Below are 23,952 nucleotides of genomic sequence, written 5' to 3' on the forward strand. Positions count from 1 at the left end.
CAAATATTAATCTGATATTAATTTAAGCCCCAAGGCTCAATTATCAACGAACTAGGAATTTTTTACTCCTTTGAGTCTTTTTTTGTTTTCAAATGATCCTTAATAAATTGTGTACTTGTCTGATTGTGAATCAATAAGTGCCTTCCTCTTGAATGAATCTGGACAAGCCACACACCAGATTGGTTGATGTCAAAAGTGGCCTTTGGTCCTACAGATTGGTCAGTCTGTTAACTGCCTCAGTCAATAGGTCTGCAGATTTTTTTCCTGGGAATTCTATTTACCAGTACTTTATCTTAGCAAAGGAGTAGATGTTGTTCAAATGGAATTTTTTGCTGATTGGTTTATTTGATTTCTTTTCGGGGAGAATGAAACCAATGACTTTTTTTTTTCCTTCTTCTTCTGGGAATCTAGCAATGACAACAAAATTTCTGACAAGGTGGAAAAGTATGGCCACGTATACACTCCAGTACTCTAACAGCCAGGACATAGAAATATGGCTTAACATGGATAATCGCAGTTGCTGCTTATCTCTGGAGGAAATATTTGCTGCTTTTCAAAAGGCTGCAACAGCAAAGTGTGGTGGAAATGAAGTGCATGTCGAAAACGTACTGTATTCCAACATAGCAGAGAAAATCAGCAGTCAGCACAATATTGCTTTGGGACATAAAAATATAGCTAGTTGGAGAACTGAAGATTAGGCAAATACTTCTTAAAATTCAATAATCAAGTCCTAAGGTGCCAATGTGTCCTTTTACAGTCCCATGACCATGATATGTAAAAGGTGAAACATATCCACTTACAATCATTAATGTATTCCAAGGCAATATGGGCAATCCTCTGACCTTTATTCTACTAAGTGGTGAGGAGAAAAACAAAAAATTCCCCTCATCCTGGTTAGCTTCAAAAGAGATACTATCTAAAGCTCCAAGCTATGTTGCTGTGATGTTGCACTCCATATGCTTTATGAAAATATGCTTGGAATGGGAATATAATGTAACTGGAACATGCTTTTATGCAAAAGGTCTCTTGTAAGGTATCCTTACAAAGCTTATCTACTGTGTGTGTTCATCCTAATTGTATGAATGTATCATTCTTGTATCTGAAGCTAGAAATATAAAGTATTACTCTGAAGTCCTATTGTAACTAAGCAAAGTGTGGGCCATTATTGGTTGCTTGGAATCTTGATGGCTCCCATTAACTAGGACAATTGGTTGTAAATGGCCGTGGTGAAAGTAACTTAAAGGACTTATCAGTACGCCAGAGTCCTGAGCTGGGGGCGGGGCCTCAACCGGAAGGGGCATGGCCTCAATTGGAGGAGGCAGGGCCTTTAGACCCCCAGGCCCTTTCAATCAAGATTGAAAGGGCCTGGGGCTCCGGCTGCAGTAGCGGCGGCTGGGAGCCCCGGGCCCTTTAAATTGCCAACGGAGCCCAACTGCCGCTGCTACCCCAGGGCTCCAGCATCAGGGCTCAGGCAGCAATTTATAGGGCCGGGGCTCCAGCCGCTGTGGGGAGCTCCTGGCCCTCTAAATCACTGCTAGAGCCCCGCTGACGGAGCCCCGGGATAGCAGCAGCAGCAGCCGAGGGGTGGGGGGGTCTGGTGGCAATTTAAAGGGCCCAGGGCAGTAGTGGCGGCTGGAGCCCCGGGCCTTTTAAATCAGCATCTGAGCACCGCTGCTGAAGCCCCGAGGTAGCGGCAGTGGGGATCTGGCGGTGATTTAAAGGGACAGGGGCTCCCAGTCATTGCTACCACAGTGGTGCCCTGGGCCCTTTAAATCTCTGTCAGAGTCCTGGGGTCCAGGGTAGCAGCAGAAGCTGGGAGCCCCCAGGGCTCTAGCAATTTAAAGGGCCCGGGGCACTGCTGCAGTAGCAGCGACTGGGAGCCCCAGGCCCTTTAAATCGCTGGCCTGGGGAAGCTGGTCTGGTATGGCGCACTGTTTCTTGCCAGTACGCCGGACCGGACTGGCTTACTTTCACCTCTGTAAATGGCTCTGGTTACTTGTAAACCTTCCTGTATATGGGTGCCAGCCAGTGAGTAATGAAGTCTCAGAGAACATGTGAACATGTCTCATGATACTGGAATCCATCTTAAACCTGGTGCTTTTCCATTTAGAAGGAAGGACGGAAACCCAGAAAGAGACAAAGGATGCCCGCCTTGTGCCAAAGGTATAAAAGGGGGTGGAACAGAACAAAGGGGGCTGCCAATCATGAGGAATCCCCTAGTTACCACCTAAGCTGGAACTAACAAGAACTGTACCAGGAGAAAGGATTGGGCCCAGACTAAGAAGGAATCTAGTCTGTGAAAGAAGCTTAGTGGAACATCTCTGAGGGTGAGATTTACCTGTATTCAGTTTCTTAAATGTATTAGGCTTAGACTTGTGTGTTTTTGTTTTATTTTGCTTGATAATTTTGTTCCATCTGTCATTACTTGAAACCACTTAAATCCTACTTTTTATACTTAATAAAATCACTTTTGTTTATTAGTAAACCCAGAGTAAGTGATTAATACCTGGGGGAGCAAATAGCTGTGCATATCTCTCTATCAGTGTTATAGAGGGCGGACAATTTATGATTTTACCCTGTATAAGCTTTATACAGAGTAACCTGGATTTATTTGGGGTTTGGATCCCATTTTGAACTGAGTATCTGGGTGCTGGAGATTGCTCAGCAAATGACCTGTTTTTGGTTAAAATCTGGAGTTTTGGGGGCGTGGACCAGACCTGGGTCTGTGTTGCAGTGGAGTAGTGTGTCTGGCTCAACAAGGCAGGGTTCTGGAGTCCCAAGCCGGCAGAGAAAACGGGCTCAGAGGTAGTTTCAGCATGTCAGGTGACAGTCCCAAGGGGGTCTCTGTGACCCAACCTGTCATAGTTGCATCCTTAGGCAATCCTAAATCCAGCTATTCATGATGTTAACACATGCTGAATCTTTGAATCATCACATGTTTGGTAGGAAGATCCTGGGATCGTTAATGCCACAGGTGCTGACAGATCTGGCATCTAATTTAAAGTATGTGACAGGTTGTGAAAGGATCATGGATCCCAATAAAGTCAATGAACACAACATATTTGTCTTTTATAGACAAATACAGAATAGGCCAAAGAACAGATTAAAACTTGTTAGTCACTTAAAAAAATGGTTGGGGAGATGGTGGTGCAAAAATGTAAGTCTCTGTCCAGGGCCGCCCAGAGGATTCAGGGGGCCTCGGGCAAAGCAATTTTGGGGGCCCCTTCCATTAAAAAAAAGTCGCAATACTATAGAATACTGTATTCTCTTGGGGGAGGGGGGGCCTGCGGGGCCTGGGGCAAATTGCCCCATTTGTCCCTCCCTCCCCCGCCGGGCAGCCCTGTTTCTGTCTCTTGGTAGTGAAACACAATTTTGCTCTCTGATACAGCATAAATCCATGACTCCTTCCCTCCCCCCCACTTCCCCCCCCCCCGCCCCAAGAACTCCAGCTAGTCTTCAACCTTTAAAAAGTAGTAGTTTTCACAAGTATGTGTGTGTGGAGTAGGAATTCTGTAAAGTGTCTAGAATTTACCTTGATGGCATCTGACTAATAAGCAGAAAACTGCTGTTATGTAGCATTGATATAGTCTGTGGCTGTCAAGCACATCACATTCCTTCTGCAGATTGTGAATCTTTATGCTCCTTTTATTTCTTAGACTTAACCTCATTTCTTTTATCTCTTTGATTTTTGTTTTCCAGTTGGGATCATTAATGGTTGAAGATTTATTCAGTATTGCTGATTTTGTTTGATTAATGTTAAGCATTAGAGAGACAAGGTGGGTGAGGTAATAGCTTTTATTGAACCAACATCTGTTGGCGAGAGAGAGACAAGCTTTTGAGCTTATACAGCACTCTTCTATATCCAGACCTGAAGAAGAGCTCTGTGTAAGCTTGAAAGCTTGTCTCTCTTGCCAACAGATGTTGGTCCAATAAAAGATACACCTCACCCACGTTGTCTTTCTAATATCCTGGAACTGACACTGCTACAACAACACTTCAAACAGTAATGCTGTTAAACTGTTAAACTCAGTTGATGGTTTTTTGAAATTTCCTTTAGAAGCTAGCTACAGTATGAGAGTAATATTTCAGCTGCCTGTGAAAGAACATTTCTTATTTTGACAGTGTAGGAACCCACTCCCCTAGGAATTGTGTTGGGCTAGACCCAGATTCCTGAGACTTGTGAAAGAAGCAGATACTAGAACACACATAGCCTATGCCAAATATGGTAAAGGAGTAAAGTATTAGAAACCCAGTTAATTAAGTACTGTAGTCTCTTTCTCCCCCCCCCACCCCTACTTAGCTACAAGTTCAGTGTCCTGCAGTGTGTGTGTATTAGTGGTTGTCGGTAATTGTCTAACTACATCAAATCACAAAAAAAGTCTTGGTCTTGTTTATGAGGGCCTCTGGGCAGTGTCACAGCTGTAACTTGAAGACATGCATGCTTGAGTTCCACTTTTATCAGCTAATGCTAATAATCTCTCCTTTGTGCCAACTGAGATCTCTGGTGGTGTTGGCTTTCAAACACCTGAAACATATGCCATAAAGCTGGATCACAGAAGAGAAAATGTTATAATAGCATGTCTGGGTTTAATGCCGATGTCTGGGTTTGGAATAAATTTTAGAATAGTTCTATTCTGAGGATTTCTTGTTTTGTGGTCAGTAATGCTTTTGCTAATCACTACTTAATAGTCTTGTTGAAGAAAGTCTAGGCAGCAAACTAAGTGAAAGAGAGCCTTAAAATCCAGCTAGGTTGGCATTCCATGCCTTCCTAGATATGACATTCGGAAGTAACTTTCCGAAACATAATACGACTGCTCTAGAAGGAGTTCATTCATTGTCAACTGTTGTCTCAATGAAATTCTACCTTATTTTTCAGTCTTTGACTCTTTCTACTAAAGGCCCAGTTCTGCTTGCTAAAAGTCAGTGAGAACTTCAATGGGAACAGGATCTCCAGACATGCACAAGATGAAAATTCTGATGAAATTCTGCTGGTTAAGATCTCATCAAATTCGTCTTCTCTTGTGTTCTCCCATTTTCATAAATGGCTCAATTCTCATAGTAACTTCTCAGTCTGTGAATAAGCAAGTTACCTCATTCCAATGTTCATGATATAGACCAGCAAGCCAAATGTTTCACCATCCAAAGTGACACTATAGGTGAACTGAATAATAATAATTATAGGAAGAAAACAATTATAATAGTTTCTTGATTGTGGCTTGTACTGGAAAAAACCACACATCTATTTTTGACATCTTAAGTTACTTGAGGTAACTGCCTGGGTAGTGTGAAAACCATTACATCAGTTGTTGTCATTCTGCAAAACTTATCAACCACCACCCTGCCACCCACAAAGAGTGTTCTTTTGAGGTCTGTGGCATTTACAGCATGCTTCAAAATAAAGACCACACTGAAATGTCATGCAATTGCTGCTGTTTAATCTAGCATAACAACTATAACATACTATTTTTTGTTTTGGAAAATGGATTTTTTAGATCCATGTCTAGACAGGAACATGGGACTTGCCATATTACATCAGTGGCATACTGGTTCACCAAGCTCTCAGGACTCAACCTTTGCAGCCACCTGATCCCTGGCAGAACTAGGGAGCATGACTAAATCCAGAAGCTTTGAAGAAGTTTGGATCTTTCACGATAGTGTGGAGAACTAACCACAACAGGGATTGGCAACCTTTGGCAGGTGGCTCGCCCAGGTAAGCCCCCAGGTGGGCCGGGCTGGTTTGTTTACCTGCCACCTCCGCAGGTTCTGCCGATCACGGCTCCCACTGCCTGTGGTTCGCCGTTCCAGGCCAATGGGGGCTGCGGGAAGTGGTGCGGGCCAAGGGATGTGCTGGCTGCCGCTTCCCACAACCCCCATTGACCTGGAGTGGCGAACCGTGGACAGTGGAAGCTGAAGTTGGCCAAACCTGGGACACAGCAGGTAAACAAACTGGCCCGGCCCGCCAGGGTGCTTAGCCTGGCGAGCCGCATGCCAAAGTTTGCCGTTCCTTGAACCACAAGGAGACCAGACTGCCTGGAATAGTGAGTGCTGACATAGATTGTTAAAGTATTGTGCAATTGTGATCTCAGTATTAACTGTTGTGCACTAAATGTTGGAATATTCACATAGACTGGTATTTACTACAGAGTGCTGACTACAAATGCTTCTTGCTTTGGTGCAACTTTTTGTCATAGGACTGCACAAGCAATTGTCTCAGCCTATTGTAGTGCTCCATTTTAAGACTTTCCAGGAACTTGCCTCTTCTTTCTTCACCCCACTTCCTTCACCTGTCCATCAATATCCTCTGTCCCTCCACAAACTCTTCATACTTGGTGCAAGAGTTTTCTCCTATAGGTCTCTTTCTCTGTGGAATGACCTTAGTGTCTGTCTCATCAACTCCTTTCATTTCAAAACTTTTATAGATGTAGCGCCTCTCCTTTGCATGTAACTCTTCATTTCCTCTTCCTGCTGATCAGTTCTCTAACTGATTCACAGTAACCCTGTAAAGTTACTTTGCAATTTATCTTCCATGAAAGAAGCAAAACAAAATAAAATTATATGATATCATGGCCAAGTTTTTGATCACTAAAAACCATTTAAAGACCAATATTTCTCCATTTTAAAATCTTTAAGCAGACTTGCTTGAAGTAATTTTGAACTTTCAAACTCATTTTAAATGTATTAGTTAAAATTTCTTTCACAATTAACTTAAGAGCAATTCAGAAAGTCTTTATATGGTAGCTTTAGGAATAATAATCAGTGATTGAAGGCTGTAACTAGATTATCATGTTTTTGAATGAGATCACTTAGCTTTTGGTGTTCCATCACAGATTGAATAACAGCACATTATCACTAATTTGATTTTTCCTTTGCCTCTGACAGAAACTCAACAATCATTGAGGGTTTTGTTGAAGCAAGTCAAATCTAGTGAGAAATAACTGCCACACTCAAATATTTTTGTTCATGTTCCAACACTTGGGGCTATTTTGCAAGAATCTGCTAAAAATGTGGAAGTGTGTGTGTGTGTATGTATGTGTATATATATATAAAATTTGTTAGTGGAACCCATGTGGCTCAAAATGCCCTATTCAAGATCAACTTTATAGCTGTCTTGTTCTTTGTTTACAGTACAAGGCTTGTGCTGACATTGAATTATATCACTTGCTATCTGTTTTAATGGTTTCAGAAGAAATTATACTATCATGTTCTCATCATCTATGTTTGTAATAATTCAGCCATTAACTTTGTAGCTGAATAAATCTTTTTAACATTACAGGATCATCCCAACTTCTAATAGGCGAGGGCTTGTGTCACAGTTGTACATAGGAAGATTTTTAAAATACTGGCAGATTGTAACATACTTTACCTGGCAGAGGGAAGTTATTTTAAAGGTCATTAGGCAATGCAGTTCATAATATAACGTTGAAAATGTGAGTGTTTCAGTAAGAGTCTGCATCTGCTTCTTAGCATTCTTTCTCTGCATTCTGCTTCCCTCCTGGTAGATAACTTCTTTGCCTAATAGCGATGCAGGTCCTCCGATACCACATACTGATGAATTTTGAAGGATATCACTCACTTTCTACAAGTGCAGGTAAAGTAGTCAAAGGAAATTGTTCTTTGGATTGGGGATCCAAATTCTTTACTAATCATTGGTGAATTACTAGCCTTTTGTGGAGGCTCACAGTTAATGATTCCACTGGAAAAGTTTCTCCAGTTCCTAGAAAAGTCAGAATGTCCTCTGTCTACTTAAGGCTTTGTACTGTTGCCATCTTTATAGTAACGGAGCATCTCCAACGTTAATATATTGGCCTTGTGAGATCCCTGGAGGATAATGAGGAGTCTGAGGGTCTTGCTATATTCATATGGTAAATTTTTCTTCACATTCATCCTTTTTGACAGGAGGGGAATAATGAGTAAGATGCAAGGGCACCAAATCATTGATGGCATCCACTGAAGTCAGAATTGTACCCACGTACATAAGGGGTGAATTTGTCTCAGACCTATCTTACTTGGCATGCTAATGAAATTCTAGTTGTAAGAGTGAAAGGAGGGGAGAGAGAGATGGGTGAAATAAGATCCATGCCTACCTTGAATGGAGGGAATATTTTGATACAATTCTTTTCAGGAACTATCTTGAATCCTCACCTTCCAATTTTTCATGTAAGAAGATGAATTTTAATCAGGGCCTTTATATCTTGATATAATGGATTCATTATAAAATACATACATCTTTTGGTCTGTCTGTCTGTCATGCCCCATTAGCTTACTCTACAACAGGGGTCGGCAACCTCTGGCACACGGCTTGCCGGGGTAAGCACCCTGGCGGGCCAGGCCAGTTTGTTTACTTGCCACGTTCGTAGAGTTTGGCTGATTGCAGCTCCCACTGGCCGCAGTTTGCCGCTCCAGGCCAATGGGGGGCTGTGGGAAGCAGCGCGGGCCGAGGGATATGCTGTCCACCGCTTCCCGCCACCCTCATTGGCCTGGAGCAGCGAATGGTGGCCAGTGGGAGCCGCAATCAGCCAAACCCTCCGGACATAGCAGGTAAACAAACTGGCCCGGCCCACCAGGGTACTTACCCACCTGTGCCAGAGGTTGTCGACCCCTGCTTTACAACTTCAAAAAAGTTTGGCTATACAGCACCATTATTATGTAATGAACAGTGGACAGAGTGGGATCTATCATTCCCTTCAAAATTTATGACTTGGAATGCAGCGAATGCATTAGCCATTCAGGAGATCAATTTGGAAAAAAAAAGTTATCTCTGAAAAGATAAGGCTTTAAAGAAGCACACACATGCTAGCAGTGGTAGAGGGCTGAAAGTAGCATGACATACTTGCATCTTTGGTCAAATAAATGCTCTGTTTTTCACTAGCAATGTGTATATTTAATATCTAGTGTAAGATACGAAAGAACAAAATTTCAAAGACTGAAGGAGAAATGGAGGACATAAAACTGAGGAGATACAGTATGAAACTTCAAGTAAAATGAGCTACTCTTAAACCTGTAGAAAAGCAGAGGTTTCAGTGTTTATCTGTTTTGGAAATCAAATCCTGAATTTATTTCCACATGCTCAAAATAAATAGTTCTAAAGTTTTAGATGTTTACTTATTTAAATAATGCTATCGTGCTCATATGACACTTGTATTTAAAGTACTATAGTCATTTTCTGTTCCAGTGGGACACATGATTTTTCTGTTGATTTATACATTGCTTAAAGGAAGATTGGTTTTGTTTGAAGGAAGGGAGAGTAATATAACTTGAATTTCAAACACTGGCTGCCAATTTCAAAATACTGAATGGAAGAATTGAGGGAACTTTTTGAGGGAAGAATTGAGAGAATCCCCAGTAAGGAAATATTTCTGTATATATTCCTTGTAAAGAGTTGGGAAAACTATTAACAATTTATCTAGCTATGTTGAACTATATAGTGTTTGCCACAGTGCTTCCTTAAACAGTTTAAAAGAGAGAACCCAATATCTACTCAACCAGCCAAGTAGTCACCTGTTCCATGTATTCTTTTCCTCCTTAATAATCCCTTTTGCCTGTTGACTTCCTTCTCTTGCTGTCTGTATACTTTATGGTGTCTATTTAGATTAAAAGCTCTGAGGAAGGAACATGCCTTACTTTGTCCACTCAAAATAAGCTAGCTGCTTTACATGTGTTTCTAGAGGCAAATCATGTAATACTGTTATCTGATTTATATATTACACATCAATTACTGTCTGACTATGCTCAGAGTTGCATTAAAATCAAAATGCATCAGTCATTTCTAAAGTGAGCTAAAATAAGTATTTCATGACAATTAAAATTTCTAGCTTCCCTGTTTAAAATGTTTCTTTCCCCTTCCCCTTTTGCATTGTAGAAGTACTCAGCTCTGCTTTTGGAAATAGACTGTATTATCTTCGCATGTAGAACCTCACTATGTGTGAGTGTGCATTGGTAGTATAATGAAGACATACATCTCTGTGTAACAGTTCTTGCCCACAATTGAGAAACGGTTTTGTCAAGACCTGAATGGAAACATATCCACTTGAAGCCAGGGGGAAAGCTAGAGTTGCCTGGTGTCTGTCTTTTTTTTTTTTTTTTTTTTTTTACCAGAATGCCCTGTCAAAAAGGACTTTGGCAGCTCTGCTGACTGGGTTGTTAAAAGTCCAGTTAAGTAATAACTGGAGATATACTGATCTCCTAGAACTGGAAGGGACTCGAAAGGTCATCGAGTCCAGCCTCCTGCCTTCACTAGCAGGACCAATTTTTGCCCCAGATCCCTAAGTGGCCCCCTCAAGGATTGAACTCACAACCCTGGGTTTAGCAGGCCAATGCTCAAACCACTGAGCTATCCCCTCTCCCCCCAGTTGGTGGCACAGCAGGAACCCAAGGCTAAGGCAGGCTCCCTGCCTGCCCTAGCTCTGTGCAGCAACTGAAAGTGGCCACCAGTTCCCTGCGGCCACTAGTTCCCTGCCCTTGCCCCAAGTACCGGCTCTGCAGCTCCCATTGGCCGGGAACCACAACCAATGGGAGCTGCAGGGGATGGTCCCTGAGTGCGTGAAGGCAGTGCACACCATTCAGAGCTGCCTGGTTGCTCAGGCGCCTAGGGGACGCAGGAACCTGGCGTCAGCTTCCTTGGAGCTGCAGTAAGTGCCACCGGGACCCTGCACCCCAACCCACTGGCCCAGCTTGGAGCCCACTCTTGCACCCCAAAACTCTGATCTCTGCCCCCACACCCCTGCCCAAACCCCTCATCCCAGAGAACCCACACTCCCAGTTCCTGGGCTTTTTTCTCTGCATTTGGATTTTCATACTGCACCTTGGTGTTCTTTCTTTAACAAGTCCTGCGTTTTAGGTTTTCTGTCTGTCAGTCCAAACTGACAGTAGAACAAAGTAAAAGGTGATGGCAAACATTTCTTGATACTCGTTCTGATCTGTGTTTGTTTCTGTTGATTTGTACCACAGATACTGGCCAAATTCCTGTATGATATAAAAGGAGACTTTGCATATTGATAAATCTGTATTTTATGTAATGAGGAGTAGAAGAGTAAGATTGTACAAAAAACAAGAGGAAGGCTTCAGAACCAACACCTAACACCGGAATCCTTCATCACTCTCCTGTTGGTTGGTTCACCTCAAACAACCTCACCTTTCCACCCCTCAACATAAATTACACCAAATTACCTAACCAATTCTGTATTTAGGCCTTTATCTGGCTATTAGTAAAGAATGCAGCACAATTAGTAATAAGTAGCAATACTTTGAGTACTGACCGGAGTGTGTTTGGGGGTTTTATATAGCAGGTTTCTGTAGTTTCAGACTTCCAAAAGACTTGAATACTCACTATGTGGAATTGTATTTTGAAGAGTTATAGCTGCACCACAGGCAGGAAGCAGAAAATTACACTGAGTAACTTCAGTCAGGTTGCCAATAGGGTTATTAGATGAGTTGGGTGAAGGTTTTTTGGTAACTAGTGCATTTGCCGAAAAATGCATTTTGTGGGGGACAGGGGGTTGATGCTTCCTGGGGGAGCCCAGGGTTGTGAGGCACTTTGCTACCACCTGCTCTTAGCATGAGGAAGCCTTGTCCGTTCCAGCCAGGGGTCACCTCCTGGACTTCACAGGCAATGCAAGCACTCCCCTCTCAGCCTATGCAGGCTCTGCAAGTTCGTAATAGGCACAGTCCAGCCCCTGAATCCTCCGAGTTACCCCCCTGGAGTGTCCAGCCCCATGTCCACTGGACACTCAGAGAATTCACAGATCCACCACTCCCAATGGAACAGTACCCCCAGCTTACCAGCTTCACCCCAGGATTACTGCTCTGCCTAACTCGCAGCACTTAGATTTGTTAATAGCGAAAATGGGTAGTTCTTTAATGAACAAAGAATAGAGATTTGAGAAGTACTTTCTAGAGCCTAGATTTAACTGAGACATTTTACTGTGTAATGAAGTTTTAGCTCACCCAGAGTCTTTTTCCCAAAATTTAATAGCTAACCTGGCTGTGATCCTGTGTTCATAAGGCGGCTTGGCAGTTTGTCCCCTAGGTGAAGGATATCCTGTGACTCCTTGCATTGTCCTGATACACCAGACTAATTTTTTGATCTTAGTCATAAACAGGACACCCTTCCTGCTGTGTGTTCTTCCTTCAGATTTTGTGATCTCTTGTCAGCTTTGCAATCTTGATCAGCTGGTGGCTCCCTGTGCAAGTAGACTTGCATTGTAAGACACACAATACACAATAACCAGCCAGGGTGACAAGTATCTACTACCGCCTGCCTGACCAGAACTTGTTTACCACCTCCAGGTGATCTATCTTAACTAAGGGTACGTCTACACTACCCGCCGGATCGGCAGGTAGCGATTGATCTATCAGGGATCGATTTATCACGTGCAAGGACGCGAAGTAAGTGATTCTAAGTTGATCTAAGATACGTTGACTTCAGCTACGCTATTCTCGTAGCTGAAGTTGCGTATCTTAGATCAATGTTCCTCCCGCAGTGTAGACCAGGCCTAACAGACTTTAAGAATGTTGTTTGCAATGTTGTAGTCGTGTTGGTCCCAAGTTTCTGAGCCTCACAGAGAAGAGCTCTGTGAAGCTCAAAAGCTTGTCTCTTACACCCCTAGAAATTGGTCCACTAAAAGATATTGCTACACCCACCTCTTATACTTTAAGAACACAGTATAGACACATAACTTTTTAAAAATAATATCCTTTCATACATTTCCCAGTTATGATGACCAGTGGGGTGTGGGCTCTCAATAAAAACCTTACATTGGCTAACAATTTTTTTTTTTTTGCTTTGGTGAGAAATTGGGGGGAAAAATTAGTTTGGGTTCTAAATGAACCAAACTTTCTTCAGATTTTTTTTTTTTTGGTTAGCCATGAAATAAAAAAAATAATTTTGCTATATTCTACTTCTTAGCATGCAGATTCAAATTTGTAATGAAGATGTAGCTTGTAAATTGTAAAGTGGGTTTCCTTATTACTGTATAATTTATATAAGATTCATTTAGATAAGTCTATCTTCTTCTGTTGCACCAGTGTAACTGAGTAGACTTTAGCTCAGGGGTGGGCAAACTATGGCCCGTGGGCCACATCTGGCCCATTAGACCTTTAAATCCATCCCTCAAGGTCCTGTCAGCGAGCAGGGTCAGGGGCTTGCCCTGCTCCGCACGTGCTGTGTCTCTGTGTGGCTCTCGAGAAGCAGCCGGCATGTCCCCCCTCCAGCTCCTATGCGTAGGGTCAGCCAGGGGGCTCCGTATGCTGCTCCTACCCCAAGCCCCACCCCCACAGCTTCCATTGGCCGGGAACCATGGCCAATGGGAGCTGCAGGGGTGGTGCCTATGGACAGGGCAGGGCACAGAGCTGCCTGGCCGTGCCTCCACTTAGGAGATGGAGAAGGGACATGCCGCTGCTTCCGGGAGCTGATTGAGGTAAGCGCCACCCGGAGCTTGCACCCCTAAGCCACCCCCATGCACCCCAACTCCTGCCCCAGCCCTGCCCTCTGAACCCCTTGATCCCAGCCTAGAGCCCCCTCCTGTACCCAAACCCCTCATCCACAGCCCCACCCCAGAGCCTGCACCCCCAGCCGAAGCCCTCACCCTCTCCCTTCCCCCTATCCCCAATTTCGTGAGCATTCATGTCCTGCCATTCAATTTCCATACTCAGATGTGGCCCTGAGGCCAAAAAGTTTGCCCACGCCTGCTTTAGCCCTAGGTTGTAAAATGTCTTCACTTGCTTCTGTGCAGCAGACTATGAATATGAACATAATCAAAAGAATTTCACATCTTCACCAGTTATTCTTTTGAAAGTTTTCTAGCTTCAGCAGATCATATGGATTCATTGCTTGTTTCGTTATACTGGCACTCTCTTGGTTTTTAATTATTTTGTGAATTTTTAATCTGTCAGAGGTTGAAATCCTCATAAAAAGACTCTCATAAGTGTTATGTAAATATGTCTGTACAAGTTCCCTAAAAATATGATTTTGATGCCATTATTTCCCCAATCTTTCTCTGTTCCTGTTAACTGTAAACAGAACATGTATTGTTTTGTTTTTTAAGATAAAAATGTGGCTGTTCAAATCCTATGTAGCCCGTGTGGTTCCAGTGCCAAATCAGGAAACACTTGGCTTTTGAAGCACCAACTGTTACTGTCTAGAAGCCTCGTGACTGGCTGGAGTATGATATAATGAACTCAGTTTGTCTGAGAAAATGTAGTGAAACTACTCCCAGCTTCTGTAGTGGGAGAAACTTTCTGTACTTTTATTCATAGCAGAAATCTATTATTAGGTACCCCCTATTCAATAAAAACATTGTCATTTACTTCAGTGTAGCTTGAGAATGCCTCAGCTATTCAACTGAGATCCAAACCCGAAGGTACCACTCTTTGAATGGTGATGTATGGTGTTCTTTCTGCTTCCCACCCAGCTTGTCACAGACCTATATTGAAAATACATAGTCTCTCTAATATTGTGGGACTGACATAGCTACAACAACATTGCATAGAAAATATATCTGACCTACTAGTAAAGTTAAAGCTCTGTGTGTGTGTGTGTGATTTTAATTTAGAGCTGAGTAGCCTCTACTAACAGAAGGTGTTCAATACATTAAACCTGACTATTACTATGTTGTAAGTTTCTTACACATCGTAAGAATAGTCCACTTCTGTTTTGCTTTTTTAAATAAACTGGGACAGTTTGCCTTCGTGATGTTTAAATTCCCATTAGAAGCTTTATGAAGTTAGAAATCAACTTAATAAGGCATTACAGTTTCCCTATATACACCTCTACCTTGATATAACGCTGTCCTTGGGAGCCAAAAAATCTTACCGTGTTATAGGTGAAACTGTTATATTGAACTTGCTTTGAGCCACTGGAGTGTGCAGCCCTGCCCCCCGGAGCACTGCTTTACCGCATTATATCCAAATTCATGTTATATCGGGTGGCATTATATCGAGGTAGCAGTGTATTTCACAGTGAAGTCTAAAAACCCATTTAGCTGTTTTTATGCCAATATGTAGCAAGTATGAATTTGTGCTTTTTTGAACCTTTGTGAATAACCTGCTTGTAGTTAATTTTTGGTGGAAACTGGAAGCCTTTTCTGATTTTATACGATATTTTGCTTTGGGGTCCATTCTTCCACTCAGTGAATGCAGTTAAGAATACTGAAGGGAGAATAGTCTACTAGGACTCTTTTGTCGCTTGTATTCTTGAAGAAAAGATCCAATGTTGCCATGGAATTACTTGTCCCATTCTAGAGCCATAACAATGGTTTTCCTTTGTGCTGTTTTCTTTGCTGCAGCATGCATCATTTATCAAAACTAGTAGTCTCCAAAATCTAAACTTTATCAGCTCTGCCACTTTAAAAACGACAAGCAAAACTGTTACATACTTGATGATATTAATGCGAGACACCTACGCTAAAACTTTCACAAACGCTTCTTGAACTTGTTTGCAAGTCCTGCCAGTAAGTTTTAACATGTATTTTTCCTGACCATATTTGTCTTTAAAATGATCATATGCTTTCATCTAATATCATAATGTGTAGTTAAACTGGGATAAGTAAGGATTCCAGCATGAAAGCGTATTTGTAAAGCACAGAGATTCCTAACTTTTACTCAAATAAATAGATTAAAGTACCTATCCAAAGCTCTGAGCACTCCATTTAAAAGTACACTATACAAAATACAAATCTATCTATCTATAAAGTGCGTGTGTGTGTGTGTGTACACCTTTTATAATACTTTCTGCACAAAAAAGGTATTTATCCTCCATTCCAAAAGGCCTGTAATAGCCCCCTATCTAACCCCGCCCCCTCTCTCAACCTGCTTCCACTCTTACACCCATGAACAAAGATATTTTGGAGCATGTCCAAAATGTTTAATAAATCTGGCCTCTGGCTAAGGTGGAGCAGCAGTGGTGTTAGATGCTCCCATTGGGGAGCATTGAAACCATGTTCTATGCTAGCTTTAGTTTCTACAGTATATGGTTTTAAGGTGCAGACTGCAGATAGTGCATTGCAGTAGCCTACAAGATCCATATCCCATAGGAAGATCATATTTGCCTTGCTAGGTGCAGGAGAAGTGAGACAGTGCTTTTTCACAACAGCTGCTTCCTGTGAATCCAGCAGCAGCCTCTGCTCTAATATGAGCTCTAAATTGTAAGTGAAACCTGCATTACAAGAGGCAGTCACACATCCTCACAACAATCCCCCTGATTAAACTTTTGTACTTTCTTCTGGTTGGCCTTCAGAGCTGCCTCATCTGGGCTGAGCTGCAGCTAGTTCACCTGCTTTCAAGCTGCTGTCTCATGCAGACCTTGGGAGATGCAGAGCTGAGAATCATCAGCATACTGAAAATATCACAGCTCCTCTCTCCTTACTCGAACACTAGAAACTAGTTCCAGTTTGATGTAGTGGATTAATTAATAAAATATTTGTAGATGATTAAAATCCTTTCATATACCAACAGGCTTAAAAGTGCACCTCCCTTTTAGTTTAAAGGTATTTTGCGTATCAAATTCTGGTATATATTGATCATATGCAGCATGACCCCCATACAGTGAAACGTGACCATTTAAATTTCACTGTACACTTTTTGAAGTCTGCACTTGAAGTAATGTGCAGTACAGTATCTTTAACTTGATTTCTAAACCAACATTTTTTCAAAACTATGAGAGGTCTTTGTTCTCATTGAGGACTACATCTCTGTTATCTTCCACCCATCTTGATTTGTAAAAAGCAACAAAGAGACCTGTGGCACCTTAAAGACTAACAGATGTATTGGAGCATAAGCTTTCGTGGGTGAATGCCCACTTCGTCAGACGCATCTTGATCTGTTTCTCTCCTCACCCTTCACGTACCAACTGAAGGAATATAGCATCCTGCCCCAGTCCTTGATGACAGAGTTTTTGTGCCCACTGCTTTGACACAGCTTTCAGAGATGTATCTTCTGTTCTTAGTCAGACTTCTGAGTCTTGTTTTCCAGACTTTGAAGAATGGCTCTCAGCACTTATCCCCAAATAACCTGTCAGTAATTCCAAAGGATAACGATCTTGCATCCAGCTTTAGACAAGTTAGAAAAGTAAATAAATGAAGAAGAATACAGCATGCCTATTCTATATTCTCTAAGAGCTCGCAGGGCTTCACTCAAAATAATACTCTTAGATTGGCTAAGAAAGACTAAAAGTTTTAAACTGAATTTTTATGTGCCTGTTCCTGTTCCTGCACTTATGCTGACTGGTGAACATTTTGGGGTTGGTCTGGCACATCTCTCATTGAAGCTCTTACTCCCTATTCCCTTTGGCTTGTGTCCCTTTATTACTTAGCAGTATTTTGATATATAAAGTGTTTAAAGTCCATATTACCAGTTTAGACATGAGGTAATTTTTGTATTAGCGCACAGACAATGATCTTTCTCCATTATAACACATCTGAGTAAGCTTATTTTTTCAGTCTCCATTTCTATGCAATTTATCATTGTACCCAATATTCCATGAAGCTCACAGTTTCTTGACAAATAGCTTTTCAATTTACTTCCAGTTAACATGTAGTGTTTCAAAGGACTTGCAATTTCATGGGAGACCTTCTCTGGTGGGTATCCTTGTTAGAGTAAAGTCTATTTGTATGTTGATGACCAAGTTCAGCACCAAAGATTGACCCTGGAACCAGTGCTAGGACATACTTCTAGCCCTGAAAGTTTTTTCTACTGATCTATCTACTATTTTCATTGGTGAACTGAAAAGCACTGCTGACAAGTAACTTAGTAATTGTGTCCGTATAGTACTTTTTAAGTAACGTAAATAAATGCTATTTGGAGTATGAGGAAACAATCCCCTCAAGAAAATCTGAAAGGTCAGTTGAGACCTATTCATAAGTAGTTTCTTTCTGTAGGCTCAAGGGGAGCTACAACAGCCTTATGAAACTAAGCATAGAAAATATTCCATTTCCTTAATAGTTTAGCCACTTCACTTCATTTGTCCATTGTAGGTCATCTTGCACTTGGAAACATTTAAATTAGAAAGTACTTTTGAGAGGATTTATCAATACTAAAAACATAACTTTAACTAATTAGATGAGAAGTGTGATCCTTTAAATTTTTATTCTGATTACTATCTTGCCTAATTGTCATCATCTTCCCCCCCAACCTTCCCCCTGCAGAGCCAAATTTTAACAGCTGGTACCTCATGAAACGACAAGAGTTAGATTAATGCTTCATGATCTGAAAGCTTAGATCAGGGTGTCAGAGGGCTTTTACAGTAAACCATAATGTAGAGAAACAATTTCAAAGGTGATGAGATACTTCTTTGAGTATAATATTAAACGCTGTAACAGATGAGTTTTCTGAATAGAAATAGGAAGCAAGTTCCACAATTAAACATCTCTGTAAGAATACCATTGCCATACATTGCTCATACTGCATTTGAGGCCAAAACGTAACTGGGAGCACTTAAAGAAATTAACGTACTGAAGGGGGAAAAATTCACTCTAGTTAGTAAAGCTACCAGGTTTTAGTAACTGATGGAAAAATCAGGATTTTCAGATAAGCACTTACAACCCCAGTGTAGTTAATTATGTTGTTGCCAGTAATGTAAGTTGTGAATGTAGCCTACTAGTTCTATGCACTGATTAACAGGGTAGCATTTTGAGGGACTACAAAATTCATGTGTATGATCAATATCCCTGAAATGTAGGCATCTTGCTCTGTTGCCTTGTGTAGGTGAAACTTTGCACAGTACACCTTGCTCCCAAGGAAATCAAACCCACGATTTCCTCTGTGGTGCTTTGTACAGCCACAATTAGACTTTGGAGCTGGTATGCCTGACTTACTATATTAAAGGGTTTGTTAGTAGCTTAATTGTAAGGCTCTAGAAAAATATTTGACATTGTTTACCCGTCTGAAATGGTGCATATAGGATTCAGGAATGACTAGTTAAGTATTTCAAGGCATGAAGCTCATGGCACATACTGCAGTAGCTAAACTGTTACTGGCGTGAACATTTCTATATTCTAAGACTGAAATCTTATTGGGAACATCCTTGGGGCTGTGTTTACAAAGCCTTTTCTGCCAAATCCATTTGAGGATAATGATGATTTTCTCTGACATTCTATTATTCAGCATTGAATTCTAATCCGTTTTTTAAAGGCCTTGCATGTTGGACATTTGTGTCTTTGGTCTTTAATTTCTGGTTTCCTTATGAAGATTTTTAATTGTCACCCAGGTTCCTGATGTGATCAGCAGCATAAGGCAAGTGTCCAAAGCAGCCCTGAAAGAGGATGCCAAGCCTGGTAAGGATAGTGAAGATGCCTTCTACAATTCCCAAAAATTTGAGGTTTTGTACTGTGGAAAGGTGACTGTGGCCCATAAGAAAGCCCCCTCCACTCTAATTGATGAGTGCATTGAGAAATTCAGTCTACATGAGCGCCAGCGCCTGAAACTGTTGAGTGAGCAGCGGAGCACAGATTCCAGCTCAGATTTAACCTTGTATGAAGGAGACATGCCAGCTTCTCCGTCAGATAGTCCATTTGAGGAGCTAGATGGCACGAGCACGAGCACCACCACCGGGAACACTGGGATCCTTACAATTGGAGGCCAGACCAACCTGGCTGGCGCCCGTGTCTCCTTCCCCGAGCGAATTTTGGAGGATTCTGGCTTTGATGAGCAGCAGGAATTCCGCTCCCGGTGCAGCAGCGTCACTGCAGTTATGCAAAGGAGGGTTCATGATACCAGCCTGAAAACACAGCCACGCAGGAGACATGCAAGTGCACCCAGTCATGTTCAACCCTCAGACTCTGAGAAAAACAGAACAATGTTATTTCAGGTAAGTTCCATAGCAGTACCTGCAATGCCATGCATAGAATAAAATTAAGAGAGCTTGACTTACACCATTATTGTCACTGCTGCATATTGAAACTTCTTATGCAAACTATTTCTGTTAAGCCAAAAAACATTTGTTTTCATGTATTGTAATACAAAATAGAAACCATACTGGGAAACTCTAAATAATATTGAATAATTTGTATCCCAGTTATTTTGGGGGAAGCTAAAGTTTAAATCATATAAGTTAGTAAACTTGAAGGGAATATAATTGCTTATCTGTTAAATATTATGTTTATATTGTCAAATTAAGAGAACAGTGTATTTTGTCTTAGAATCTGATACTATTATTCAGACTTCTTTCAAGCCCTTTTGTGGATTGATTTCTCTGTCCATAACGTTGTTTAACAGAGCAAACAAAATCTCCCTTTTGTGTTACTAAAATGAACAAGCGGTTAAAGCTGTGAAAAATAATGTGCAGTTTGACTCGTTCTCTTTTTATGGTAAATTTCAGTGATGCTAAGAAGTTTCTCATTTCCAGAATAGGAACAGTCTGTCTTGCAAAAAAGTCTGTTGAAAAATTAAACTTCTAAGATCAGCTCAATAGCTTCATCCCTAAATCCTATAGACTTTTTTTCTCTCCCCTGAAGTTCATTTAAAGATTTCAAAGTATATGTGCTAAGGAAACAAGAGAAAATTATTAGCACAGGTGACCCATAAAAAAACAAAGATCTTTTGCTTTTTAAACTGATAGGCTGCTAAATGCTTAGGAATTTTCTTTTCCCCGTATTTTAGAGAACAGTCTTGCATTTTCATCCTCTTGAGAAACACTAACGGATGTGAGGAAATATATTGCCATTTAGAAACCCACAGCCCATCACTGGTGGTGAAAAGTCTTAGCTGAAAAACCCCTCCAAGCTCCATAGAGGAGCAGTTCATGAGAAAGCAGAAGGGAAATTCATTGCAGCGAATAATCTGTTCTTTAATCTTGACGATTAAAAAGAGGCTAAATGCATCACCTTTATTTCAAACAAACAAACAACAACAGCAAAGAACTGAAGACCCAAACTGTTGTATTTGTATTTTAAAAAACTCATCTGGATGGTTATTTTTGGTGTAATGAGGCTTGTAACTTAGACTGACCTGAAACAATCAATGTAACAGAGCTTTAATTAGGGCTGGTTAAAAACTGGCTGTTGATGGAATAAAACTTTTCATGAACTGTCTGCTTCCTGCAATCTTTTTTTTTTTTTTTACCCCCAAAATGGTTTTGTTTTACCCCCAAACTGAATATTTTGCCATTTTGTTGAAATTTTCTGCAATTCCCCTCCCTCATTTGCCTTTCTCCATGAGTGTTAAATTCTGCCATCTTCGTTCACTGAGTAAGCTACTATTCAACGTGAGTAGCTAAAGCAAAGATGGCAGAATCTGACCAGTTATTGAACTTTAGTTGTTGTATTATTCATTTGTGCCTTATAAAACAGTCTGATTTAAATTTTATATTCAAGGTTGGACGATTTGAAATTAACCTCATCAGCCCAGACACCAAATCTGTTGTGCTTGAAAAGAATTTTAAAGATATCTCCTCATGTTCTCAGGTACGTATTTATTGGGTAGCTTCCAGTACATCTGGGATGGGGCTTTTTTGATCTGGAGATGCTGTGATGGCTTTTTTTTAGTCAGTGGGCAGCAGAAAGAAGCAATCAAAGCTTTTGTTCATTATAGAAGATTAAATGAAAACACAATACAGAATATCCTTAAACATAGTAGTTGTATATCATATGTCTCTTTTTAAACAATTTATATCTTTGTTTTAGTTAACACCTGTGTAACTAGATATTTGGCTTTCTCTATAGAACCCTAATGAAAACATGGTAAGACAGCTATTCTGTGCCCCCTCGTCCCCACCAGAGTACTTTGGAAATGTTAAATATAATCTCTAGAGTGATGTTTGAGGTAATGATGTTTTGAATGAGAAGAACACATGCGACAGTTTAGAAGTGATTAAACCACAGTACAGTTTTGGTGACAGCACTGGAGGAAGATGGATTTTAAAATGTGATCAATCATCCAGTTGCTACCATTGTAGATGACAGGGGTGGACCCTCCTTTCAGCAGTCATTCAAATTCTGTGCCTCCAAATGCCACTTACTGGTTTGTTTTAGCTCCCTCAAAGTGCTAGGAATCGCGCAAACATAAAGGAAAACACAGTCCCTGCCTCAAAGTGCTCACAATCTAAAGACATACACAGAACTAGTGAATTTCTGTGAATTGTAGCAGTAGTTCTGCTAGCTAGATGTGAATTTTGTTAAGGAAGGGGCCACTCGGTTCAATTTTGTCAGTAGCCTGAAATCCCCAGTTTGGAGGTGCTCCACGGTGGGGACTTGGTGTTTCAGTGAGGGCTTTCGCGAGTAAGAGAAGTAGAGCTGTTGTGCCGCCTTGGGACAGGATACAAAGTGTGCCTCTCCCTAATGTGGGACTAGCTCTGCAGCTGAGATTGGGACAGAGCCATGGTTTCTGCCTCATTTGGAGAATTTAGTAGTAGCAGCAACTCTAAAGTTGGGAATTCCAGTGGCAGAATTAGAGTTAGTGGGGCCCTGTGCGCAGCTTCATTTTTGGGGAGCCCCCCCTCGGGACTTAGCCAAGAAAAAGAATATTCTCTCATCTCCCCCCCACCCCCGTTTTTAATTCTTTTTTCCTTCATCCTCCTCCTATATTATAAGTAATAGGAAGTAAATGAAAATAAAGTGAGATACTTTGATTGGGGCAGGGGGTTGGGCTCTGGGAGGGAGTTTGGGTGGAGGCTCAGGGGGTTGGTGTGCAGGAGTGGCCAGGGGGGCAGCACTTACCTTGTGCAACATGGCTCCCAAAGCAACCAGCATACCCCTCTGGCAGTGGCTCCTAGGCAGGGGGGAGCCAGAGTGTCTCTGCGTGCCACTGCCCACAGGTGCTGCCCCCGTAACTCCCATTGGCTGCATCCCCCGGCCAATGGGAGCTGTGGAGTTGGCACTCAGGGCAGGGGCAACACACACACGCCTCAGGGACATGCTGGCCGCTTCCGGGTGCAGCACGGCATGGAGGGAGGGAGGCAGTGCGGACAGGGAGCCGCCTTAGTCCTGCTGCGCTGCTGCTGGCACGTCTCTGTGTGCCCCTTAGGCGGAGGGGGTAGTGGGTATCGCGGAGCTGCCTTCCCCCACCAGGGGCACGTAGAGATGTGCCAGTAGCCGGCTGCTTTTGGGAGCAGCATGAGATTTGTCCTGCATTTTAGGGGCCCCGTGCCATCACACTGTTTGTTTCATGATAAATCCGCATCTGGGGAATTCCATGTGGTGAGCACAAGAGCTATTAAAGTTCTCCAAATGCATTTTCTGAGGGTTCTTAGACCAGCATCTGATCCAAAGCACTCTTTTCAGATGTTAAAATTACACTATTCGAAATCTTCCCTTGTATCTGTGTTGCATGGCTACATAGTTTGCAAATTAAAACTGGGATTAGCATATAGTGTTGCTTCCAATGGAGGGAAAAGGAGACTGCAAGAGGAATAGGGAAATCTGGCCTACATAGGCAAATGATAAAGATGAAATAATAGTATTTGTAACATACACAGGTCAGGCAGGCACACAAGAAGGAGAGGTAGGAAAGAAGAGAACCTGTGGATGCCCTGGGTCCAAAATCCTTGTTTACTGGGGTAATGTCATGAGTGGCAGCTGCTAGTTTCCGTGAGGGTCCTAGTAGACAGCCGGTGAACCCATGGGCAGCTCAGGAGAACAAAACTGGCAGTGAAGTAAGTCACTGATATTTAAAGTAAGGTAGGAACTGGCCTAGTATCTTAGACAGTCCTCTTTGATCTTGCTTTCTTCTTAACTGTGACAAGGTGAATGAGGTAATGTTTCCCTCACCAACGTAAGTCCAATAAAAGACAAGTTTTTGAGCTACACAGAGCTCTTCTTCAGGTCTGGGAAACTCAGTCAAAGCATCACAGCTAAGTACAAGGTCGAACAGATAGTTTAGCATAAGTAGTTAGCACATACATTCAGACTGTGTGCTAACTACTTATGCTAAACTATCTGTTCAACCTTGTACTTAGGTTTGGGAAAACTGTGACACTGAAGAGCTCTGTGTAAATCAAAAGCTGGTCTCACCAACAGAAATTGGGCC

The 23,952-nt window shown here is 41.8% G+C and overlaps 1 protein-coding gene across 5 annotated transcripts in view; it reads left to right on the plus strand.

Moving 5' to 3' along the window:
- Positions 1-23,952, plus strand: part of TBC1D4 (TBC1 domain family member 4) — a 157,423-nt gene that overhangs the window by 60,716 nt on the left and 72,755 nt on the right. For all 5 annotated transcript variants that reach the window (XM_045011426.1, XM_045011434.1, XM_045011455.1 and 2 more), the window contains exons 2-3: positions 19,199-19,798; positions 21,303-21,392. In XM_045011426.1, coding sequence (XP_044867361.1) covers positions 19,199-19,798; positions 21,303-21,392 — 690 coding nt within the window. The remainder of the gene's footprint in view (positions 1-19,198; positions 19,799-21,302; positions 21,393-23,952) is intronic.

The sequence above is a fragment of the Mauremys mutica genome, chromosome 1 (genome assembly GCF_020497125.1).
Source record: "Mauremys mutica isolate MM-2020 ecotype Southern chromosome 1, ASM2049712v1, whole genome shotgun sequence".
NCBI lineage: Eukaryota > Metazoa > Chordata > Testudines > Geoemydidae > Mauremys > Mauremys mutica.